The 23,590-nt window shown below is 43.5% G+C and overlaps 1 protein-coding gene across 2 annotated transcripts in view; it reads right to left on the bottom strand.

Annotated features, from left to right (window-relative positions):
* The window catches only part of RNF130 (ring finger protein 130), a 1,130,799-nt gene that overhangs the window by 841,537 nt on the left and 265,672 nt on the right, over nucleotides 1-23,590 (bottom strand). For both annotated transcript variants that reach the window (XM_069654089.1, XM_069654090.1), the window contains exon 2: nucleotides 19,773-19,967. In XM_069654089.1, the coding sequence (XP_069510190.1) occupies nucleotides 19,773-19,967 (195 nt within the window). The remainder of the gene's footprint in view (nucleotides 1-19,772; nucleotides 19,968-23,590) is intronic.

The following is a 23,590-nucleotide window of genomic DNA, read 5'->3' as shown; positions in this document are numbered from 1 at the left end:
CAAAAAGCAGCGACAAAGAGTTGAGGCTGTTCGCAGACGGTCTGACAGGGATAGAGAACAGTTTAAAAAGCTCAACAAAAAATGGTGGAGCCACAATTTGTGCAATGTCGTTCTGCGCGTGAATAGGGTTGGGGGGTGGGGAAAGACTGCAGTGCAGTAAATAGGCCGTCACATAGGTGGGAGAAGTAGATGGCTGCACAATCAAGTCATTGTACCTTTTGTTCTATTTTTATATAGTATTCCAGTACACTGCTATGTGACCAAGATATTCTGTAAATCTGGAGAAAACAGGACTGGATGTACTGGTGTATGTAAATATTTCTGATATATGTAGCTTTCTTAGAATCCTACATTCCTCTGTGCCACTTCCCCTTACTTGACTCATTCCTTTACTCCATCTTCCTTTAATCTCTCCCTTGTGATGAATCTGATGATGCAATCACTCCTTTCCCTTAGGGAGCCTCTTCCCATGTGGGCAGGGAACGGCAGCTGCTACCTGATCCTGACCATGGGGGTGGCTATCCTTGGGAGGACCACATGGTGGAGGTGACATTCGGGGGGGGGGGGGGGAGTCAGGCGTCTTCTGATGAGACATGGTATCCCCCTTTTCCTTTTAGAGATACCCCATCTATTCCACATGCCTTGATGGCATATTGTGGTAACCCCCTTCAACAACCTACAAGACTTGCTGATGTCATTCTACGATATCTTGAAAATAGAATGAAAAAAAACGATCAATCCCATGTTTATAAATCCTTTGGAAACACTGAGATGAGGAGGAAGACTGGAGCTATGAATATCACTAGAGCACAGACGCCCATAGCGTGCTCTAGTTGTTGGAAGGAGACATGCAATGCTGGGACATTTAAATTCCCGACAGCTGATGCAGAGAGGAGAGAGATAGCCGACACAAGCAGGCAGCTTGCGTTGGGAGAAGCTCGAGGAGAACTTGGTGGCAGGCGAAGTCCGGTGAAGGGGGAGGAGCAGGCGTAAGAGCTGCACGATGCTAATAGTTTGCCTGTGTTCCAGAGGGGAAGAAACAGAAGAGCCGGTGCTGTGCCATGCAGAGCTGAGAGCAAGAGGCTGCACTTCAACCGGCATGAGGAGAAAGAGAAGAGACTAAGCCAATCGTTCTCCCGACTGACCGACAAACTCTGCGTCCGCGTCTCATTCCTGGTCCATCACACTGTGCTTCGCCTCAATGTTTCTCGGCTTGTACACCTCAGCCTCTATTGGCATCTTTTTCTTTCTGGGTTTGTCAATCGCTGTCTAAGTCATATCCCTTCCTCTCAGTCTTCCCATCGCAGTTCCCCTGCGTATGGAAAAGTGACTTTCAGCGGTGTCTCCCTCATCATGGTTAAATCCATCAGATGCAAGTCGTTTCATCTCACTCTCTTAGTAATTGTATTAGGCAGTATTTCTGCAGCTGTCACACTGACTGTCTCTTTAAATCCAGATTATTTCTCTTCTTGAATACTGTGTGCATGTGTTTCTTTCTGTAGACGACTGCACAGCTTTTATGACCAACTCCTAGCGCCATCTGGAAACGAGAACAATTGTTTTCTGTTGTGCAATTATTAACCTATACTAGTTTGCAGCAAGTGGAGAAGCCCCTTTCAATAGAACTGCTTACCTGTCATTAACTGCTTTCTGTAAATTTACGTTTTAGCATGGTCTATCGCATCGGACTATTTATTTACAAGTAATCTAAACTAATGTAGTTTAACAGCCCTCTTATGCCATTTCGTTGCTTCACTGTGCGTGGCCCTGTAAGAAAAGAGGGAGGCAGGTTGTTTGTGGGATAGGAGAGTCAGATGTAGAACCTGTGGTGTTGATGGGTGCGGGCCACAAGGGCCAATTGTTGAGTGTTGGTCTGGTGTTATGTGTTTGTCGGTAACACTTGGTTAACATATTGATCAAACAAATGACAGTGCTGTTGGTCTAGGTTAGCCACTGATGTGGTGAGAAGGTGTGGTAGAGCTAAAGAGATAGGTTTCATAATAGCTCAATGATGGCCTGAGGTAGCCCTTTGTGATGGGGGCATGTATGGGTTTGAGGTGTAAGGTGGGAGGAGAGTAGGTTAGTCGAGAAGTGCTGGGAGACAAGCGATGGGTGCATGAGGCGAAGTACAGTTAACAGGAATTAGTCAACCTGTGCAACAATAAAGCTTGGTATGCAACAATCAATCTACCTAAGCAGTAAATAATCAAGGTGTGCAACAATTAATCTTGATATACAAACATGAATATAGCTATGCAACAAATTAGCTAAGAAATAATAGAGGTGACACAATAAATGTAGGTGTCCAAGGAACTAAGTACCACTAGACAACAATCTTGCTGTACAACAAAAGATCTAGCTATGCAACAGTTAATCTAGTCATGAAGAAATTCATCTGGGCAAACAAAGAGCGAGATACAGTTCAACCGCAATCAGCCAACCTATGCACCCAATTATTAAGGTAGACAACAATGAATGTAGCTGCACAGCTGTGAATCTAGTTATGTAATATGTAACCAATCAATGAATCAGGTATATATATTTATGCAACAATCAATACACATATCTAATGAACAAAGTTAAGCAACAATATATATGAATATGCAAACATTTATCTGTTTTTGCAATAATGTATCTAGCTAGACAACATATGTATAGCTATGCAAACTAGTTACAAAATCAATCTGGTAATGCAGCAATACATCTTGCTAAGCAGCAGAAATCTTGCTACGCAACAAAATCTACTGGTGTTAGAAAATTAATCGTGCTATGCTATAAATCTGGCTATGCAACAATACATCTGGCCAACAGCAATTAATCTAATGGTAACAGTTAATCTGGCTTTTCATCAAAAACTGGCCCTGAGACAAAAGAAACTGGTCATCAAGTGGCACAAAAAATGAACTTAGCCATGCAACAATAAATTCGGCTTGGCAACACTTGCTTTGCAGAAATTGAATTATTTATGTGATAAACTGGCCATGAAACAATAGAGGTGCTTATGTAAAAATGAAAACTGGTAGTGCAAAAAACTTAACCTGGCTATGCAGCAATGTATCTGCCTACGAAAATAATGATCTAAATGGCTATGGAGCACTAGACGGACATTTGTGTATGAGATAATTAATCAGGGTTTGCAATAGAGAATCAAATATGAAAAATGAATCTGGCTATGTAAGATTAGCTCAGGACATCCAACAGTTAATCTATTTTTTTAATAATTAGTATAGGAATGAATCAAATCAGTATACCTATGTAACAATCTGTACATGCATACATTAATCTACTCATACGGTTTTTAGTCAAGCTATGCAGGCAAATTGAGGCATCTATACAGTGACCATTCTAAAGAAGAAACAATGAATGTGGCTATGCAGGGAACAACATACAATTGGGCAAAAGATTAGCTACTAACAGTTTATTTATGAAATACAAATAAAGCATGCACAATTCATCTGGATATCTATTGACTGATCTACTTATGCGATACTAAATATAGCTCTAACAATCTGATAGTGTCAAGTTTAATATAGTTCTGTAACAGTCGATCCAGCGATGAGACAAACTAGCAAATGGAGAGTTAATCTGGCAACACAACCATTAATCAGGGGCAGATGGGAAGCAGGTAGTCTAGTGATGACATTAATAGTGTAGCAGTGCAAGCAATTATTCTATGGCAGTCAAGGAATGGACTTCCGTGAATGCCATAGAATAATTGGCAACAGCTAAACAAGTAGTGCGAAATGTAGTTAGTGTCATAATTGTTCATCTGGCAATGTAACAGTGATTATAGCTGAACAAAACACATCTGGGGAATGATAAGGATCAAAACTGCAGATGGACAAAAGTTAATTAGGCTGGGTAGTGCAAACAATCAATCCGGGGCATCCGCGGAGCACGAATAAGTGGATTATAGCCCATTACCTGCTTCTGGAGTTGGTCTGTTTGACCTGGGCCGGCAGCAGGGTGGTGGCAGGAGCAGAGCGTGGGCCATAACGTCAGCTGGCAAATACGTGTCACCCTTTGCCATTCTCCGTCTGCGGGGAGACTTCGATTGAAGGGATTTTGGGCCATGTGAACTCCAGGGAAACCAATAACGATATGGAAAATGGGGAGCGTGAGCCAGACAGAGGATGGGATCAAGAAAAGGGCAGGAAGAGGCCCTCAAAATGTGGAATTGGCAAAAAAAATGAGTCGCAGATGATTTTACCTGCGCAGCAGTTGCACTCACCGGAGGGTCCATAAGAGAAAGGAAGTACAAAATTCTGCCATGGAGGTGGAGAGAAACAAAATAGAATATCCAGGTTCAAAGGGAAATGTAACAATACTTCAGGCAACAATAATGTATGCACATATACCACCATTTTATTGTTCTAAAAAGAAATTGCATGGTTGAGATGGCTGCAAGTCCTCAGTCGCTACCAGCTGAGGTGACTGCCACTAAGAAGGCAGTCTTGCAGGACTACAAACGTCACCACTGGCCATAGGCGTAAAAGACTCATCAGTAACACTCAAAGTACAATGGTTACATCTCAAGTGGAGGAGGGGCGCTTACATGAAGAAAATGATACAAGATACCGTCTAAATGCTCTTTTTAAATAGAGGTTAATTAGTGAAACAAACGAAAATAGGCTAGCGATGTAAATGCAAAGTGCAAATGACATGAAACGGTAATTCAGAGCAAGGAAGTGATTCACAAAGTCTGTATGTTATCTTGTTTGACAAATTAATAAAAATTGTTTTTATAAAAAAGTATGCATATGTTTTTTTAAAGCACAAAAATGGTCAGGGCACACATTTATCCAGAGCAGTCTTCATAGGATACACATTTAATAAGTGATCCGTGTTCTTCAACAAATACATAGTTTAAATGCTTTTTCAAAGACTTACATGATGTTTTGCACTTATTTGAAGTGTTCCAAAGCATACACGTTTAAATTTAAAATCGACCGATGACGCCACGTGTGAGTCAAGCTGTGGCCGTTAAGAATCCCTGACCATGGGTGTTATACAGGATAGAAGCAAAAGGCTGGGGACTGTCTCTGGTTCTGAGAGAGAAGCCAGCATGTGCTTTTTATGGACACCAATACTCATGATACCTTTCAAAGATGCTAAATGAATTCATGCACTTCGGGTGTGATTTTAGGCCTCAGGATGATGAAAATTGTTGAAGAGGGGAGGAAAGGGGGAACTGACGAAAAGCAAATCACACCAAATGAATGCTGGTCAGTATGCCAAAGAGGAATTTCAATGATTTTCCCCCAAATTATACAAATCGGTTGTTTGCATCACCATGTACCGTTATCCAACTGCACTAAACACAAGTCTAGATTTCTTGGTGGATGGATTTTGGATTAGGCTGCAGGAGAGAAGGGAGACTGGTTTGGACTAAGATTCAGAAAGACAGGTGGCCTTGGGAAAGAGGAGTCAGACTATAGCAAGAAATGGGAGAGCTGGGCTGGACTACTAGGGAAATATTTCTGTGGAAAGGTTTTTTTGGGGCCATCTTGCATTTAGGAAAGACAACTGGATTTGGCAGGAAAACAGGGCTGGGTAAGGTAAAGTAAGATTTGGCATTGGCAGGGCACTGGTAGAATAGAGCCACAGAAAAGGATGTCCGCAAAATTCATCTGCTAGTTTGCTGGCGTACTTGGATATGCACCTGTGATTAATCAGAGATAATTCCCTCAGAACACCTGGCCTGGGACCCAACTCATGTAGCCAGGGAAAGGCAGACGCTTCCTGACCCTGAGGGTGGTGTTCTGCAGGAGAATCACAAGAGGAGGGTTTGGAGGGGGCATTTCAGGAGGAATGGGAAACCCTGTTTAATAACTTACCCAAAAACCCTACCATTTTAATGGTGTACTGTCAAATTGGCACTGTGAAAGAAAAGGGTAATTTGCACATTGGGGACTTTAAGTCCCACAATGCCCAAAGTACTGGGACAAAGAAAATGGAAGCAGAGGCACGGGACCGCAAATTTCAGTCTAGTAGTAATAATGACCCACACCTGAGGGAGCCTAGGAAGTATAAAAGACCCCCTCGGCTGCAGTCCATAGAGAGCAGCAGTGGGAGGTGGAATAATTGCTGTGACTCCACACTGCAGTGGCAGCAGAAGTTGAAAGAAACTAGAGATGCCGGCACTGCCATGATTTGCAGATTGAATACCGGTTCTGAGAGGGTCTCTACCTTCAAAGACCCTGTATACAGAGGTTGTGTAGCAGGAAGCAGTGTTTTTGAAAGTTTTCCCCCTGAAGATCGTGAATGCAGAGGGCGTACAGCGGGAAGCATTAAGTTTAAAAGCATTCCCCATTTTGAGGTGGGCTCCGGTGGCAGGCGAGTCTGGAGAGAGGAACAAGCCATTCGAGACTCGTGTGGGCCGTGGGAAGCAGGAAGAAGCAGTTTGCTGGGCTGAGTGCAGCAGAGAAAGCAGAAGACCCAGAGGCAGCAGAGTGAGCAGACGCGTATGCGATACCCGGTGAGATCATTAGTATTGTGTGACCCCGGAACACTCCGTGATTGCCCGCTGGCCAAATCTAATGCTCTTGAATGCAAAACTGGTGTAAAGAACCTGAAGTGGCAAAATAATAATGCTTTTGAATACCAAACTGACACCCAGAAGCTAGGGTGGCAGAATAGGATCTTTGGAACAGACAAGAACAGTATTCTTATACTGGTAAAGGTAACAATCATTGCCAAAGCCAAGAGAGGGCAATTAAGAAGTTGTTTTTAAACCATATTGCTGAGGTGAGAAAGAAGCAAGAGTTGTGAATGGCCTAAACAAGCATTGTTTAAGCCAAATAAGAGTAAATTGGACCAAAAGCCATTATCAGCAGTTGATAAATATAAGAGTGGGAAAAAAAGAGTGGCAGGAGAGCGGTCTTCCTGATAAAAAAAGTGTTCAGGAATAGAGGAGCCTAATCTGCATTGCACGTGGCAATCACAAGTGTGGAATAAACAGCACCAAAGTGTTTCTTATCTCCCAGAAGAAGTAGTCAAAAGACTTTGCCAAGTTTTATGAAGTAAACTTTACCACAGAAGTACTTGTGGTAGTGTTAGAAGCTATCCGGTCAAAGACAATCAAACCATCTAACACCAAACCATCACATTTTTTCCATCGAAATACCATTCCATAGAATGGCCATTTCATTGAATAAAATTCGATGATTTCATCAAAATGTAATGTTAAGATTAGGGGTTAGATTAGGGTTGCGTTAGGGCTGGGGCTAGGGTTAGATTAAGGGTTACATTAAGGTTAGGATTAGGGTTGGGGCCAAGGTTAGTTTAAGGGTTACATTAGGGTTAGAGTTGGGGGTTAGGGTTGGGGCTAGGGTTAGATTAAGGGTTACATTAGGGTTAAGGTTGGGGCTAGGGTTAGTTTAAGGGTTACATTAGGGTTAGGGTTGGGGCTAGGGTTAGATTAAGGGTTACATTAGGGTTAGGGTTGAGGCTAGGGTTAGATTAAGGGTTACGTTAGGGTTGGGGCTAGGGATAGGGTTGGGGCTAGGGTTAGATTAAGGGTTACATTAGGGCTAGGGTTGGGGCTAGGGTTATGTTAGGGTTAGATTAAGGGTTACATTTGGGTTAGGGTTGGGGCTAGGGTTAGGATTAGGGTTGGGGCTAGGGATAGGGTTAGAGTCGGAGCTAGGGTTAGATTAAGGGTTACTTTAGGGTTAGGGTTGGGGCTAGGGTTAGATTAAGGGTTATGTTAGGGTTAGGGTTGGGGGTGGGCGTGGGCGTTGGGGTGGTACCCCCTCCCCCAATATACAAAAAAAATTTAAACGATACAAGGAGCTGGCCAGTGCTGAAATTTCAGCACTGGACAGCTCCATGTAACGTTTTAACGTTACAAAAAAATGCATTGAAATGCTATCTTTTACATGTAAAAGTGCATTTCCTCTGAAACCAGTCCATTTATATTTTCAATGACTGGTTTAGATGGAAAGGCACTTTTCCATGTTAAAGATAGACTGTCGATGCTTTGGCATTAGATGCTTTGTTTTCGATGCTTTAGTATGTCAACCCTTTTTTTCGATGCAATCACTATAAACCGTGTTAGAAGTTTTCATTGGTCCTGCCGTGCGAGTATACCAGGGCAGGGACTTTGTAGTGGTAGACCTGGCAGGTGAGTGGACCAGGTAGAAGTCATTTGAAGTACTGTGTTGTGGTTAAAGACTGTGAAGAAGTGGCAAGACCACTAAATATATTGTGAACTGTTGTGGAATTATTCTGCCAAAAATCCTTTTGTTGATACAGACAAACTGTGGAGATATTCTTGTTTTCTAAGAGGAGGTTGTGTGGAACTCTCTGCAACAGTGAGGAGATAAATACTGGTTACATATTTTGAACTGTTGGTCAAAGTCCAAGTGAGAGACTTTTTGGAGCAAGAAGAACTTTATCATTAGAACTTTATTGCAAAACAGAACTTTCCTATTTTGAACTGTTAATTTAAAATCCTGTTTGAATCGGGGGCAAGGGGGTCTCACCCAGGTTACAAGGAGGTACAGTTTATTTATTTATTTTGCATTTATTTCAGCACACAAAACCCTCTCTAGGCGCCAATTACAGAAAGTGCATGATACATTGGTGGAGTGCAACAAAGAGCATATGGTTACAGACATACAATGGTGTGTGTACACAGCCTGGCAAAGCCTCACCTAAAGTTACGGGGGGCTATAACAGGTCATGTGGATGAAAGGTCTCATTCACATGAATGGCACACAAAGATACCCTAAGCACAAAAATGAAAATGCTTGCACAGATCAAATAACACCTAAATTCGATTTTTTACACAAGGCACGCACCATGGTGGTGGTGACTTCTCAAGCAGCGTTTAAAACATGTAACAGTCAAATACAAACTTCAACAAAAACTACATTTCCCTGAAATTCCAATCTTTTGTAGTGCGTTATTGATTGCCTGAAACTTTTCCACGCGACATTCCTGGCCAATCCCGTCCCTCATAGTCCATAACCTTGTCAGCTTTCCTTAATTCCACCTCTTTCTTTCACTGCACTTGGTTAACTGAAACTCATGCGCCCCAACCGGTCGACGCCATAACTTGTAACATTCATTCCTTCTTGCCCTCACGATCCTGCTGGCTTGACATCTGTGCGGTCCAGAATGACACCCCGGGCTTTGTAGAGCTCTAGTTCTTCTAGCAGCAACAGTACTTCATGGACAGTCGTTGCCCTTTGACATCACCACCACATCTGCTCCTGTGTGACACTGACCACCTTCATCTTCACTGATTTTATTCTTCTCAATTCCGTTTGATCGCCTATCATGTGGGAAGCAAAAAGCATCCAATCATTTATTATTATATTTATTATAAAATGTATGAAGCGCAGACTAAGAGCCAAAGGCATCAAGGCGCTGGCCTGAATCATGGTCCAAGAGGCAGTACATATTACAGCAGAACTCCTCCAGCACTCGGGTGGGGAGATCTAGCAGCAACCGGGCCTCGATAAGCACTGAGTTCGCCATGACCTCTTTTCCTCGCAGCTTCCCTGGTGGTGTCTTGCTCACCAGGTAACGGTGTGTCCCTGAGAGATGAAGAGTTTTTTAGGTGAGGGTCAGTCAATGGTCCGTTACAGACACCAAGAAAAGTGTGCTTGCCCAGGAACTGCGGTTTCTGTCGGTTGCTCTGTTTCCAGAGGACTCTGCCTGCAGGGCAACGGAACATAACTTATTTTGTTATATTTGGATTGCCATACATTACCTTGTTAAGTTTGTGGTATGAATAAGTGTGAGTGACCGATTCCTTTAGTTTGTGTTGATAGGCAGGGAAATTCTCTTCAGGGTAGGGATAGTGAGACATTTGTCAAACCCCTTTTTGAGTTCATAAAATGCCATTTTATGAAAAACCTGTCTGGCTCACATTTCTGACCCATCACACACCCAACAGATGGGTGTTGCCCAACAGGAGAAAACAGACATGGTTGGCTCCAAATGTGGAGAGTATTGGGGATGAGCAGTCCATGTAGCTCATGCTCCCTATTGCCTAAATAGTTGAGGGCATCAGTGAGGTAGTGCGGAACAGGTACAAATGGTGTACGGTGAGGCAGGTCTTTTCAAGGTGGTGCAGAGCAAAGGGAAGCTACGGCACTTCCCAAGACGCAGTAACTAAGAGGTAGAGTGTTGAGCAGATTCCACAAGAGACACAGCTGCCAACATATCTACTCACTGGAGTTAATTCCCCAAAGCTGGTCCTCACCATCTATGGTCAGGCTCGGTTCCCTACAGGGATTACTTTTAGATGGGAGCTGGGAACTAAGATATCGGATAGAGAACGGCTATGCGCATGTCAACACACTAGTTAAGTATCACTGAATGTTAGGTAACAAATTATTTAGATCTCCCTACACAGGGGTCTTCAACCTTTGGCTCTCCAGACGTTTTGGACTCCAACTCCCATCATGCCTAACCAGCAGAGTCAGCAGCCAGATATCATGGGAATTGTAGTCCGAAACATCTGGTGGCCAAAGGTTGCAGACCCATGTCCTGACACCACAACAGAAATATGTAAATATGACTCATGGCTTGTATTCATGCAAAAATTGCCAGTTGCAACCGTTTTGCACCTCATTGGGGAGTTATCTCTGCTACATGCAAATTGGCGGCTGATGATATGAATTGTGCTTCCACTAAAACCCTGGATGATCATGGAAGCACAGTTTTCAATGGTCTCCAAACTGGTTAGTCAATTCTGGTGTCTGGCATTAGCCCGGTCTCTGTGAGGCATAGCACTGAGGTGGATGCTAAAAGGGGGACAAATGTTCGCTAGCTGGGTACGAGACCTTGCCACAAGCAACTTCAGACAGGAAAGTTTAAGGAACGGAGTGGATCTGTAGTAATGCCTAATGAAAGTTGGGAGCCATACAGTTTGTTTTTGCTGAGGCAGGTTGGGATGTAATCTCAGTAGCATTTGTGGTGAATTCCCAGGAGAATAGCTCAGGGACAACACGCTCGTCTTGGAAGCAAGAGGACAGCAGAGCAACACAGGTTCGATCCCTAGGTCCGTGCTTAGAAAGCTCTGGGTATTAAGTGCGTTATAAATAACCAATTAAAATCGCTGGGGAGTTGGAAAAGGTGGTGTGAGTTCGGCGAGGGAGCAGAGTCTTGTTATGTGGCATTGTACTGTACATTTGTTAGTGTGTATTATGTTTGGTGCCTTGTCTTTTAATGAAACTAATAAAAAGATATTTTTAAAAGTAAGATTTAGTAGGGTACAACAGGATAGCGTTCTATGCGATAATTTCGCTTTTTGTAGGTCACCCAACAAAAAGACAGATTTATTTCAGCCGATTTTCAGCAGCCTACAAAAAGGGAAAACCCACATTGGCTCGCACCTCACAGGATTTGTTCAAAATCAGGAGGTTTCATCCCCAAACTCTCCTCCCTCAGCACCTGGCCCCCCAAAAAAACCACAAACACACACTTAACCGATTTTCGTTGAGGCCGCTTCCGGGTCCTGGCATGCCTATCAGCTCCTGTGCGCAATCGTGTGCGTCACAGGGGCTGACAGTTCGATTTAGAAAGACCGCTCTGCGGTCTAAATCTTTTTTTATTTTTTTATATGGGTTTTCTATAAAGGTCTATTAGCCTAATACCCAGGATAGTTGTTGCACAAAAAAGCAATGTTCATCAGGAAGGGATAGTGCTTTTGTGCGGTGGGTCAGGATTTGTTCAAAGTCAGGTTTGGTTGGGAATGGTTAGAAAGGTATGGGTTGTCTGTGTCGGGCAAAATAAACAAGTATTTGCGGAAAAGGGGAAGCTTCAATTGTTTGGCAGCAATGCAAATGGTCCAGCATTAAGTCTGATTTTAACAGAAAATGGGAGGATTTGTTGGCAGACGACTGGGTTTGCTAGGAAGTGCCAATGAGCTCAGAAGGAAGTGGTAGTGCTAGATAATGAGGGTAGGGCTAGGAATTCCTGAGGTATACCTCTTACTTTCATAGAACATATTCCAAAAATATATATCCTTATGCGCCAATGGATATTGTTTTATTAAGCATCTCACAAACAAAGCATTCTACTAGCAATTATCTCATTCCAAGAAACAACAAAGTAACATGCCTTTCACTAAGGCTCCAATACACCATGGTTCACTCTGGTTACAACTCTTTTCCAATAACCACTAAGTGCTGGAGAGAACTGCCAAGATTCATACATTAGTAAGAAAATCAAACATTCACAGAGAATATCAATTTAATGAGAAAATCCAGTTCGAAAAAAAGAATCTTTTTTTAATCGGTAAAAACGTTCTTCCTGTTGGTTCCTTATTTACTAAAATATCTCAAGGGGCTGACAGAGAGTTACACATCTGAGCATAAGCACCAGAAAGCTTCAGGGCAGCTCCCCGGTGACTAAATACTGCCAGGACTATCTACAAGCCGTGGGTGTCCATCTGCATTCTGGAGTGGCCAACCTCTCCAAAGAGAGCCATTGTATGAGCTCTTCTTTCCTATAATTCTAGCAATGCATTCCTCACCATCATCCCTACCAATATTATCCTCTAGATCAGGGGACTGAAACCTTTAACTCCAAACAGCTCAAATGGGCATAGTCAATGGTGAGGTAGCATGGTAGTCGGAGTGCAAAACATCTGGAGATCTGCAGGCTGAAGGCCCCTGCTCTAGATCAAAGAGGGGATTCGTGCTGAGCTCTCAGTTTCCCAATTAGAATGCAGCAGAAATGCATCCAGTACAGTAAGAGGACATGTATTATTTGGCATCCTGCATTCCAGCTATTCATCAGACCACAGAGACCATCTAAGTCCAGAAAAGTCAGTTTACCAGAGACACACCTAACGCCCTCATAGGCATGGAATTCATCCTGCTGCCATCCTAACAGAAAACATCACAGAAACAGAAGAGCTGAAAAAAATCACTTTCCACAAGGGACCAGACTCCCACAATATTACAGCCAAGAAAGAGTCTGGAGCTTACAGGCTGCCAAGTCCAGTGCATTGCTTTAGGATAGGGATCTGCAACCTTCAACTCTCCAGATGATTTGGACAACAACTCACATCATCTCTAGCCTGCAAAGGCAATAGTAAGGTATCATGGATATTGTGGTCTAAAATCTGGAGAGCCAATCTGTGCAGACCCCTGTTCTAGGAGGAGCCACAGCACAAAGCCTACACTTGAGATTACCTGGCGATTAATCTACCTTGGCCGTCTCTGGAACCTGGCTACTTGCACAGTGAATAACAAAGGGGGTTACTATACCAGCTACTGTCTACCCAGAACAGGCTCTCTCAACATAGCTGGCATGAAACATGTTGAGGGGAGGAGAGGAGGGACATTGCCTCTTTGCTTATTGAAGTAGGTTATGTTATTGAGTGTAATATCACAACTGCTACCATAACATTTTATGGTCTTTTGTTGCTTTATTTATATATAAATGTACATGTTTTGGAGAGGGATGTACAATGCCAATCACCCTGTTTGTGAACGCTCATAACTTTTGCAGAACAGGAAACAGAAACAGCCTTTTTGTACACTAGCCAACTGGACCACACAGCTTAGAGACTCAGGCCCCACCAGCCTGGGAACGTTCGACTAGACACTCTCCTTCAGACTACAAATGAAATAATCATTGGCTCATTGACAAACAGGATGGCTATTCAATATTAGGCTCCAACTTCCACCTTGAAGGAACAGGACTTTGAAGTGACCACAAGACAATTTGTAGCACTCGACAAAACAACCAAATACACACTCATTTGTGTCATAGTAAACTATGACTGGGTCACAACAAATGCATTATTATCACCAATTGGTGGATATATTAAGATTTTCCAAATCCAGTAGACAAGAAATGAGGAATTTCTGGTATTAAGAACCCCACGCAAATAATGCCTATCCACCCTGTAAAGTCCCATGTTTATGTTCCTGAGTGGGAAGACACCCGCATGTCCTCAGTGTATGTTCACCAAACCTCGACCACTGCTGGTCATGTGTCTGGGTGGGGCTACTGCCGAAAACTTCAGTAGTCAGATGAAAAAAGAAAAGTATGCATCGTTTCATATTGCCTCCGTGTTTTATTCTATGTCAAGACTCAGAGGCTCTGATTATGCTTAATTCTTCTCTTTACTCCTCGAGTAGACAATAAAATAAGCATCATGAACAACAAACCATGTGTTTCTTATAGTCCAATCACGTCCATCAGATCCACATAAACACTCCCAACTTATGTGATTCCTCCTCTTTATTTGCTGCTCGAGAAGCTGAGCTAAGTGCTTTTTATATTATTACATTATTGTGTGATGGCAATTAGTGGAAGTGGATATAACGTTAGTGTGTGTGATTACTTAGCGCAACGCGTGCGGCAGCGTTAACTCTTGGCGGAGCGTATCCGCATTTGCATTAGGGAACGTGACAGGGCATTCAAGCTCTGGCGTTCCAAAGGCCCGATAGGAGGCACTGCCACACGACGTTCGCGCCGGGCGCGACTGGGCCACAGAGGTTCCGGTGGCATTGCGAACTTCTGTGGGCAGAGAGTCAGGTGATCAATTACACGGGCACAATCAATTAAACAAAAGCATATATATATATATATATATATATATATATATATATATATATATATATATATAGCAAACGGACGCCAGCAACTACACGTTCCACAGAGCTCGGTGGAACAAAGTTATCCACACGCCATCTAGTGGCCAGAAAGCAGCACCACAGATCTAATTACAACAGCTGCAGGGAGAACAAGTCCCAGGAAAAAAAACTGTAATTTGAGTTCCAATAACTGCCATACGGAGGAGGTGAGGCTCATTGTATATTATATAATATATATACATATAATTGACAGGCCCAGTCCCAAGCTAATACTGAAAGTTGTGAGTGGACCTGACTAGCTATGAAGAAAACTGTGTATTTGACAGGAGCATCCCAAGAAAACTGCTCAGAGATAAGATAAAGGGCACAACCGCAATAATGAGCAGGTACACAGAGGAAGACTCGCGTAAGTGGCATGAGGATGAGTCAGGCGGTACAGAGCGTAACGAGTGCTGGCAGGCACTCCAGGAGAGAGGAAAGGGCATAATGGAGGACTTGGTGACTTTATCTTGGGGTATGGCAGAACTGAGAAAAGCATGCAGGGATAAAGGGAGAAGAAAAAAGAAAAACTGCAGGGCACGTAGCGACCAGACCCCCCTAACGCTCCCCCCCCTGGGTTCACCACAGAAGAGCAAAAGTGGCAAGAGGAAGGCGGGGTCGAGAGCCAGACATGATTATAGCTCAGATGACACATCTGGCGAAGACTGCATGAGCAGTGACAAGTTGGACGAACACAGCTCGTCAGAATATCGGACCTCCTCCTCGAGTGATGGGCGAGAGTCCAGGAGCAAGAGAGGCAGACCCGAGAATGAGGGACCTCGGGGAGATGAATTCGACCCAGATGATCTGGTGCACCCGAGGTCATCTGAATGGGGCCCCCAGAGAATATTGCAGAATACGTAAGGAAGAGACTCAGAGCTCCACTAAGTAAACAGGCCAGGAACAAAATGAGGTCTGAATGCACCAGACCAAGCTAGATGGAGTGGCAGAGACATCCAAGATTGATGAAAGGATTTTAGCATTCCTGGGGAGATATGGCAGAGATGTAAAGAAGGGCATAGGCCGCTCTTAGAGATCCTGTCAAGATAAATTGTTAGACATGGTTGGACCGATCACAAGGATATGGCAGCTGGCGGAGGAGGCCAAACAAAAGACAGAAAACCATTGACCCTGAGATAATTGCCGGCTGAGCCCAGAGGACGATATATCTTCTGGGTAATGCAAATAGCACAATAGCCACAGAGAGAAGGAGATCTATCTTGATGAAGATGGACTTGAAACTAGGGGAGCTGGCCCCATCAGAAAAGGCGGCGGCGGCCAAAGGCAAATTATTCAGAGAGTGTTTCATAGAAGACTTGGCGAAGTTTGCCAATACTTATGCGTCTATGGATAAGGCACAGGCTTCCCTCAAAAAGATTTTCGGAAGAAAGTTTTTTGACAAGGCTGGCAGAGACAAGGGCCGCTCGGCCAGCCGGTACCCTTATCACAGGTCCTACAGTGACAGACATCATTGGAGAGAGCAGGAGACCGAAGGGCCAACTCTTTCTTCCCTTCCAGAGGAAGAGGCAGAGGCTGGAGATGCAGCGGCAGACAGCAGCATTAAAATGCCACAGGTGAGAAGGAAAAGCATGCTAGTGAAAGAGTTAGAAGCGGGAATACCTCCAGTGGGAGGGAGAGTGAGGCTGCACGCACAAAATTGCATAGAAATATCCTCAGATGCAGGGGTGCTGCAAACGGTCCAGGGTTTCCATTTAAAATTCTAGCAAGACCCAATACAGGACTTCACACCCAAACAGATGAGGTTCAGCAGGGAAGACAAAGCACTGCTAGACAGAGAAGTAGAACAGCTAAACATAAAAAAGGCAATCAGCCCGGCCAGAGAGGAACAGGAAGGATTTGTAAGCAATTTGTTTCTAGTGAAAGGCAAACACAAAGTCAGACCTGTCATAAACCTCAGAGCACTTAATTCATTTTTGATATACAGACACTTCAAAATGGATGGAATTCATCTACTGATGGACATCCTACAGAGAGGGGTTTGGCTAGCGAAGATAGATCTCAGGGATGCCTCCCTGAGGATACCGATCCATCAGAGTCAGAGGAGGAATCAGATTGATTATATACCTGGACGATATCGGCATAATGTGCCAGGACAAGGAAACTTTAATGGAACAGGTCCAGATAACGATGGAATTATTATGGCAATTAGGATTCCTAATCAACTGGGATTAGTCGGAATTAGATCCAGCAGAGTCAATGGAATTTTTGGGGTTCATCCTGGAAGTGGGGAAGGTGAACTGCATCAAGCGAGATAGAACATGATGACAAGGGACATGATTTCCCTGAGGGAGATAGCCAGATTGGTAGGCTGACTGTCATCTTCGATTCAGGCAATTTTTCCATGCCCGCTGCACTACAGAGCGTTGCAACGGTTGAAAACAGAACATATCAGGAAAGGTCTATCTTATGAACAGAAAGTTCCCATTTCTCAGGAAGCGAGAACGGAGCTATGGAGGCATGGAATGGCAGGGTGATATTTGGACTTGGTAACAGAATCGGATGCCAGCCGCTGGGGCTGTGGTACCAAGTGCGGCAAACAGTTAACCGGAGGGAGATGGTAGAGCAAGGAATTGGGCCTCCATATCAACTGTCTCGAACTGTTAACGGGATCCTTTGCAGTAAATTGCTGGACTCGGGAAGGAGTGAGATGCGCCATCCCACTCAAGATGGACGTCTCAGCATTCAGGTACAAGGATTTTTGGCACCTATGTCTACAGAGAGGAGTCAGCGTAACGGTGGAGCACCTGCCAGCGGAACAGAACCAGGTTGAAGACTGGAACTCGAGACACTTGAGGGACTTCAGCGATAGGCAGCTGGAGGAGTCGGGTTCCAGGAGATCATGCATCGGAGAGGTCTGTGTCAGACGGACCTGTTCGCTTTGAGGCTGAACAGGAAGATCTCCAGATATTTCAACTGGAGACCAGACCCAGAAGCAGCAGTAACAGATGCTTTTCTGCAGGTTTGGGGACCAGCGACGGAATATGCATTCCCACCATTTGCCATGATAGCACGAACTGTGGCGCAGATCAGGAGACAAGGAGCAACAGTGATTTTAGTGACACCTGACTGGAGGGGTCAAGCATGATTTCCCAGATCTTCTGGAGATGTCTTATGACTTTCCAATTCTACTGCCACACAGACAGGACATAGTGCTGAGCCCAGCTGGAGAACTTCAACCATTGGTTCAAACTGGGAACCTGAGCCTGATAGCATGGGCGATTTCAGGCGATCCTGGGCCAAGCCAGGTCTTTCTGGAACAGCTCAAGAATTTATCAGAGAATGTTGGCCCGCGTGGATCAGGAAGGCTTACAGAGTGGCATGGCTCAAATGGAGTAATTGGTGCATGGAGAGGGAAGTACATCTGGTACAAACCGATGTGATTCATGTGGTGAATTTCTTTGCAGCTCTAGGTAGCGCAAACCAAGGCATATAGAAAGATTAACACTTACAGATCAGCGATATCTGCCGGTCACAAATAAATAGAAGGAAAACTGGTGGGGGAACACCCCTTGATCTGCAGATTACTGAAGGGAGTTAAATGCAGGAGACCACAGACTCTGAAATATTCACCCCTCTTGGACTTGAGTGTGGTGTTGAGGATGTTTGAGTCCTGGCCGGACAACAAAAATCTATCCAGGAAAGCACTTTGGGTGAAACTGATTACATTATTATGTTTAATCTCTTGTAAGAGAGTGTCGGAGGTCAGAGCTTTAAAGGTAGACAGGAAATCTTTTTCTCCAACAGGAGTTATATTTTACATAGAAAGGAGGACAAAGACAGGGATTAAAACTGTAGAGTATATGGCCTTCCCTGAAAGGCCCAAAGTATGCCCAGTTAGGTGTTTTAAGGCTTATGAGACCATGGCGGAAAAAGTCAGACCCGCAGGAGAGTCTCAGCGGTTAACAGCGTTGAGGAAGCTGTTTAAGGCAGTAGCATCGGCCACATTAGCATGATGGGTGAAATGGTGCATGGAACAAGAAGGCATTGACGTGGGTCAATTTGGGGCACATTCGACTAGAGGTCCTGTGGCATCTACGGCCTTTATACTAAGAGCACGCCTAGAGGATATTTTGAAGGCGGCAGACCGGTCAAATGAAACGACTTAAGAATGTTTATTTTAGACCAGTAGATCAGATAGCTTCGTTGGTGGTAAATAAGCCTTAAAAAAGCATAATCAGAGCCTCGAGTCATGACATAGAATACAGATTTTCAACACATTTGTTATTGAAAGTCATGATTCATTAAAAACTCGGAGGCGAAAGATTATTCCACCCATTCAATCGCTATTAGTGTATGAAGATAACAAGACGTTTATCAATATATTGTTGTTGATAATGGAAATGTCATGTATTATTATTATATGCGATTGTCCATCCAGGAAGATTAGTTTCATTGAGGTTATGTATGTTTGACAGGGGCAGAGAATAAACCATCGGTCTTGTGAGGAGTGTTCACGATACGACAATGAGGGAAGACGTCTACCGGTTAGGGCGCAAGTTATTCAGTGGTTGATCAGCTGCAGAAAGAGGAGGAATCACAGAACTTGGGAGTGTTTATGTGGATCTGATGAACGTGATTGGACTATAAGAAACACATGGGGAAACAAACCTATGAAAAACAAAGTACAATTCACTAATTTGCTGTTGGGATATGTAGTTCATTGTTAGTTTGCTGTTCATGATGTTTATTTTATTGGCTGCTCGAGGAGTAAGGAGAAGAATTGAGCATAATCTTTCGCCTCCAAAGCTTTAGTAGAATCATGACTTTCTATTAGTAATGTGTTGAAAATCTATATTATACTGCTTTATTATATTTCCTGCTGAGAATTCAACACACCCTAAACCAAATAAACCAGAAATCAGCAGGTGCATGTGTGTAGGAGGAGTTGGGAATGTGCTGTAACGATAAGAGGGAGGCAAACCATTGTGTACTGTGGCTGGCGCCTTATACATTTACAACAAAATAAAATCAAGTGTAATTCAACAATCGTTCAATCGAAATAACTGGCTTAAAATACGCAACCCCGCAGTGTATCCTAAACTGAGAAAACATTGTTTGAACAAATATTAAACCAATTATTTTTTAGAGAAAATGTCACCCAAAGAAATCAATAGGCGAGAATTTGTTTTCCTTCCTCTTTACCTGCGTGGGTCATGGTGACAGCCTCATCCTTGGAGACGTTATTGTAGATGACCACGGCCGTGGCATTGTGGGAAGCTGCTCGCAGGATCTTCTCTTTAAATGTGCAATTTCCACGCTGCAACAACGCAATCCACAGCTTGGTGTTTGGCGGCACATGGAAGCGTGTTTGTGGGTCACAACCCAACCGGTCTGCCACTAAGAAAATGAAAAATAAAATGCCAGTTAAATATCTAGTCACCAACCAGATTTAATACAGATAACCAAACATTATTTGTAAGGTTTTGTATTGTCCTCTCTTTGTTTGTTCAGAACATGTATCCGCTAATTGTCAGAAAAATGAAGAAACTCCAGTTAAGCCTCTTCAATGTTGCAGAGAAGTACGAGTGCACCAGTGCACTGGCCTAGCTGGAACTCTGGAGATTTACAGGTAGGCCTGTGCACCCTGTGTGGCATTTGCAAATGTTCCCACAGGAAAAGATCCGGTTTAGACGTTAGGCTAAAGGATATGATATGAGAAGTCATTTATAACGCGCATGTACACAAGTCTAGACAGGACAAGACAATGAAGGGTAGACAGAGGGAGGACACAGACAAGACAAGGGAGAATAGACAGAGGGAGGACACAACAAACGTTCTTACTAGGCCCTGAGTCATTCATTCAGATCGTGCAAGTGCGAGGGGGAGGGAAGAGGAGTGCCAGGGGCCAGGGGGGATACAAAATAAATACCACGGACAGTACATGATTGGCAAAAACAGCAAAAACCAAAGCAAATCACATTTTTTGCAACGAAAATTAACCGCTTTTACATTCAGACCACTACTTTACAAATGTAGTTAGACCTGCTGCCGTTAACATTTTGAAAGCACGTTGAAAGAGAAAGTGTGAGGTTTCTGCAGAAAGTAGGTGTCGCTAGAAAAGAGATGGGGAGGGGAGGGCAAGCAGGCCATGCTTCACGTAGTAAAGGAGACTTGAGGACTCAGTACCTGGCCTATAAACTGGATTGCACAGTTACACAACGCAAGGTTTCTGCACAAACTGAGTGGTTTGTATTTCCTTTTTAGTTTGGGCTTTAGGAGCACAACCTATGAGCCGAAACTATTACATTAGAGTACAGATAAGAGGAAATGGTATATGAGAAAACTTGTAGGTGTCGTTTGGTTATTTTCCCATCCATTAACGGACATAGCATGCTAATACGTATTTCCATGCACACCCAGTTCCTGCCTCTTCCGGACCAAGACATCTCCTCATGGGAACCCCTTCAAACTCACTTTAATGTAATCAAGACTTACCATCAAACTTTGCTCTGAAAACACATACTTGCAGTTTACTGAGAGTTCATTTCATGTTTAATTTTTAGTCATTTGTATAGCGCCTTTCACCATAATTATGGTCCCAAAGCGCTGTTGGTTGAACGCCCTCGGAGGGACCAAAATCCAGAGTATGGGAAAAATGTGGAGGGGCTATTAAAGTCCAAGACCCTGCAAACACCCATGTCTGAATGGCATGTGTATGGGCGGAAGAAGGTGTACAATGAACTTAGCAGGCAGGGTTGTGTTTAAGTGCATAGAGAATTACGTGCATAGCTACAGTACAAATGTTTGTCGTGAAAGCGAAGCTTCATTCTTATGGCAGAGGTGTTGTGCAATAGTGTCTGTGTTGTATGTGAGTGCGGAGGTGTCAGGGAGTGAGGCCATGTTTTGACACTAAGTTACGAAGGTGCACAGTTCGAGAGGAAAAAATGGGTTTGCTGTACAAACAACACTGTCTATCCCCTGGATTTAATCCATGTGCAAAGAGCAGTGCTTGGTCTCACCTGCCATCTAAGTGCGATAGTTAAATAAATGTAAATACTCACCCTGTGAGCGAAGCTTGGAGTGATGCATTGCCAACCCCAGGTCCTTCAAGTGCGAAAAATTCCAGTCTTACATGTTTATTTGCGGCAGCAATGCCCTCCCTCATATGCTTTACAGTTGCATACAGTGCCGACTACAAAAGAAGACTCAATTGTAACTAATTAGCCTTCTCCAAATTGATCCAACTGCTTCACCTAAGGTAAGTTAAAGTGCGATGCAATGCCCACCCTTAGAGCCCAGTTGAGTGCAATACCTGGCCTGCTCTCATGGTTATCGTGTGCAAATTACTGGATACCTTCTTTAGTCCTCAGAACGGGGTTGGCTTGGCTCAAGGGGGCGGGCGGTTGGGTGGCAACGCACAGACAATGTATGAGAGGCAAGGTAGCGTAAGGAGGGATAGGAGAGAGGATGGCCATATCCTAGACAATGAATCAGTTCATGCATTCAAAAATGTGTAATCACAGCGCTATATGTGATATCCTCCAGTAAGGAGATTACATGCACACCACATTTCTTCAGACTTGTATAAAAATGTCAAGCCACCATTATGCAAAATATGCTGGCCAACCTTCACATGCCAGGATACAGCAACCATACAGCTCAGGTAAACGCTCAGATTCTTAGTTATAGTGTCCCATTTCTAGTTACTACCATTTTAGGGTACACACAGCCTTGTATGCACTTCTACATTTACCATATGCAAAGGTACAGCCATCATATTGGGGGTGTAGATATCATAGGCCCAGGTAGAGCATACCATACTATGGCCACACCAAACAGTGCACAATCCCCTGATTAAACACGCCAACTCCATGTGGTACATGATGGAACGAAGAGCACATTCCGGCACAAGGAGAAACAGGTCTTTCTTTCCTGTTTGAAATAAAAAGAAATAGAGCAACATTGGGGATCCTTGAATTTGGTATTCAAGTGCTTGTGGCAAAAATGCTTCATGTAACAGAAGTCCATGAATATAAACAATTAGTGTTGTATGTAAATATGTTCTATGCAAGGCGCTTTTGCGAAAGCGCTATATAATAACACATCAATTAGGAAATAAACTTCTGGAAGGAACCATGAGAAATCTGAATACCCCATTGATCTTTCATCCACAGAGTTACTAGTGATGTCAAGAGATATTTGGTAAGGGTGTGACAAACCAATGGTGTATGCATAAATTAAAAGAACTGTAAAATGTATGCCCATGACTAGGATTTGACCTTATGAAGACAAAGTAAAATTGTGAACCAGATGCCGAAAATAGTCAGCCTATTAAGAATTATTATTAAAATTAATGAACATTTGGTGTTAAGTGAATTTAGTTTTTAGCAATTGTTTTCGGAATTTAGGTTTTAGGACCCAATGTCAGGATGTAAGCATTGTTAAATTAAACATGATAGCATTTGTGTGTCGCTTTGCAAACAGCTTTAATGTGAAAAGGGTTGGACAAACATCTTTAAAGAACTTAAAATTCCCCTCTTTTTTAACTTTTATCTGGCTGATATGGGGGGAGTACCTGGCCTCATCGGCCTTGGCAAGTCCGGGTTTAAACAGTATCAAGATCCACCGGCTCGCCTACGTGGACAATGCCGTCTTGCTGGACAAGATGGCAATTGGGCTGCAGAGTCTCCTGAACAAACTGCACCGTTACGCGGAAGAAAATGGTCTAGCTCTAAATCCCAACAAGTCTAAGATGATGCTCTTTAGACACAGGAACAAAAAAGTCGTCTATTCCCAGTGGGTGATGGGTGGTCAAAACATCCCACGGGTAGAGGAATTACTCTACTTGGGGTACAATATCTACACATCTCTGGCAGTCTGTAAAGTAGAGCAAGATGTCGACATGAAATCAGCACAATTGACTGCCCAGATGAAAAGAATTCTGATGAAATACTGTAGATTTTCTCTGGGAGGGTCTGATCTGGAAGAATGTTCTCGGGTTGCCAATGTGCTTACCAATA

This window comes from Ambystoma mexicanum, chromosome 3q (assembly GCF_040938575.1).
Source record: "Ambystoma mexicanum isolate Mex_15411 chromosome 3q, UKY_AmexF1_1, whole genome shotgun sequence".
NCBI classification, from domain to species: domain Eukaryota; kingdom Metazoa; phylum Chordata; class Amphibia; order Caudata; family Ambystomatidae; genus Ambystoma; species Ambystoma mexicanum.
Note: the sequence above shows the minus strand (reverse complement) of the source record. Positions and strands in the feature narration are given on the sequence as shown.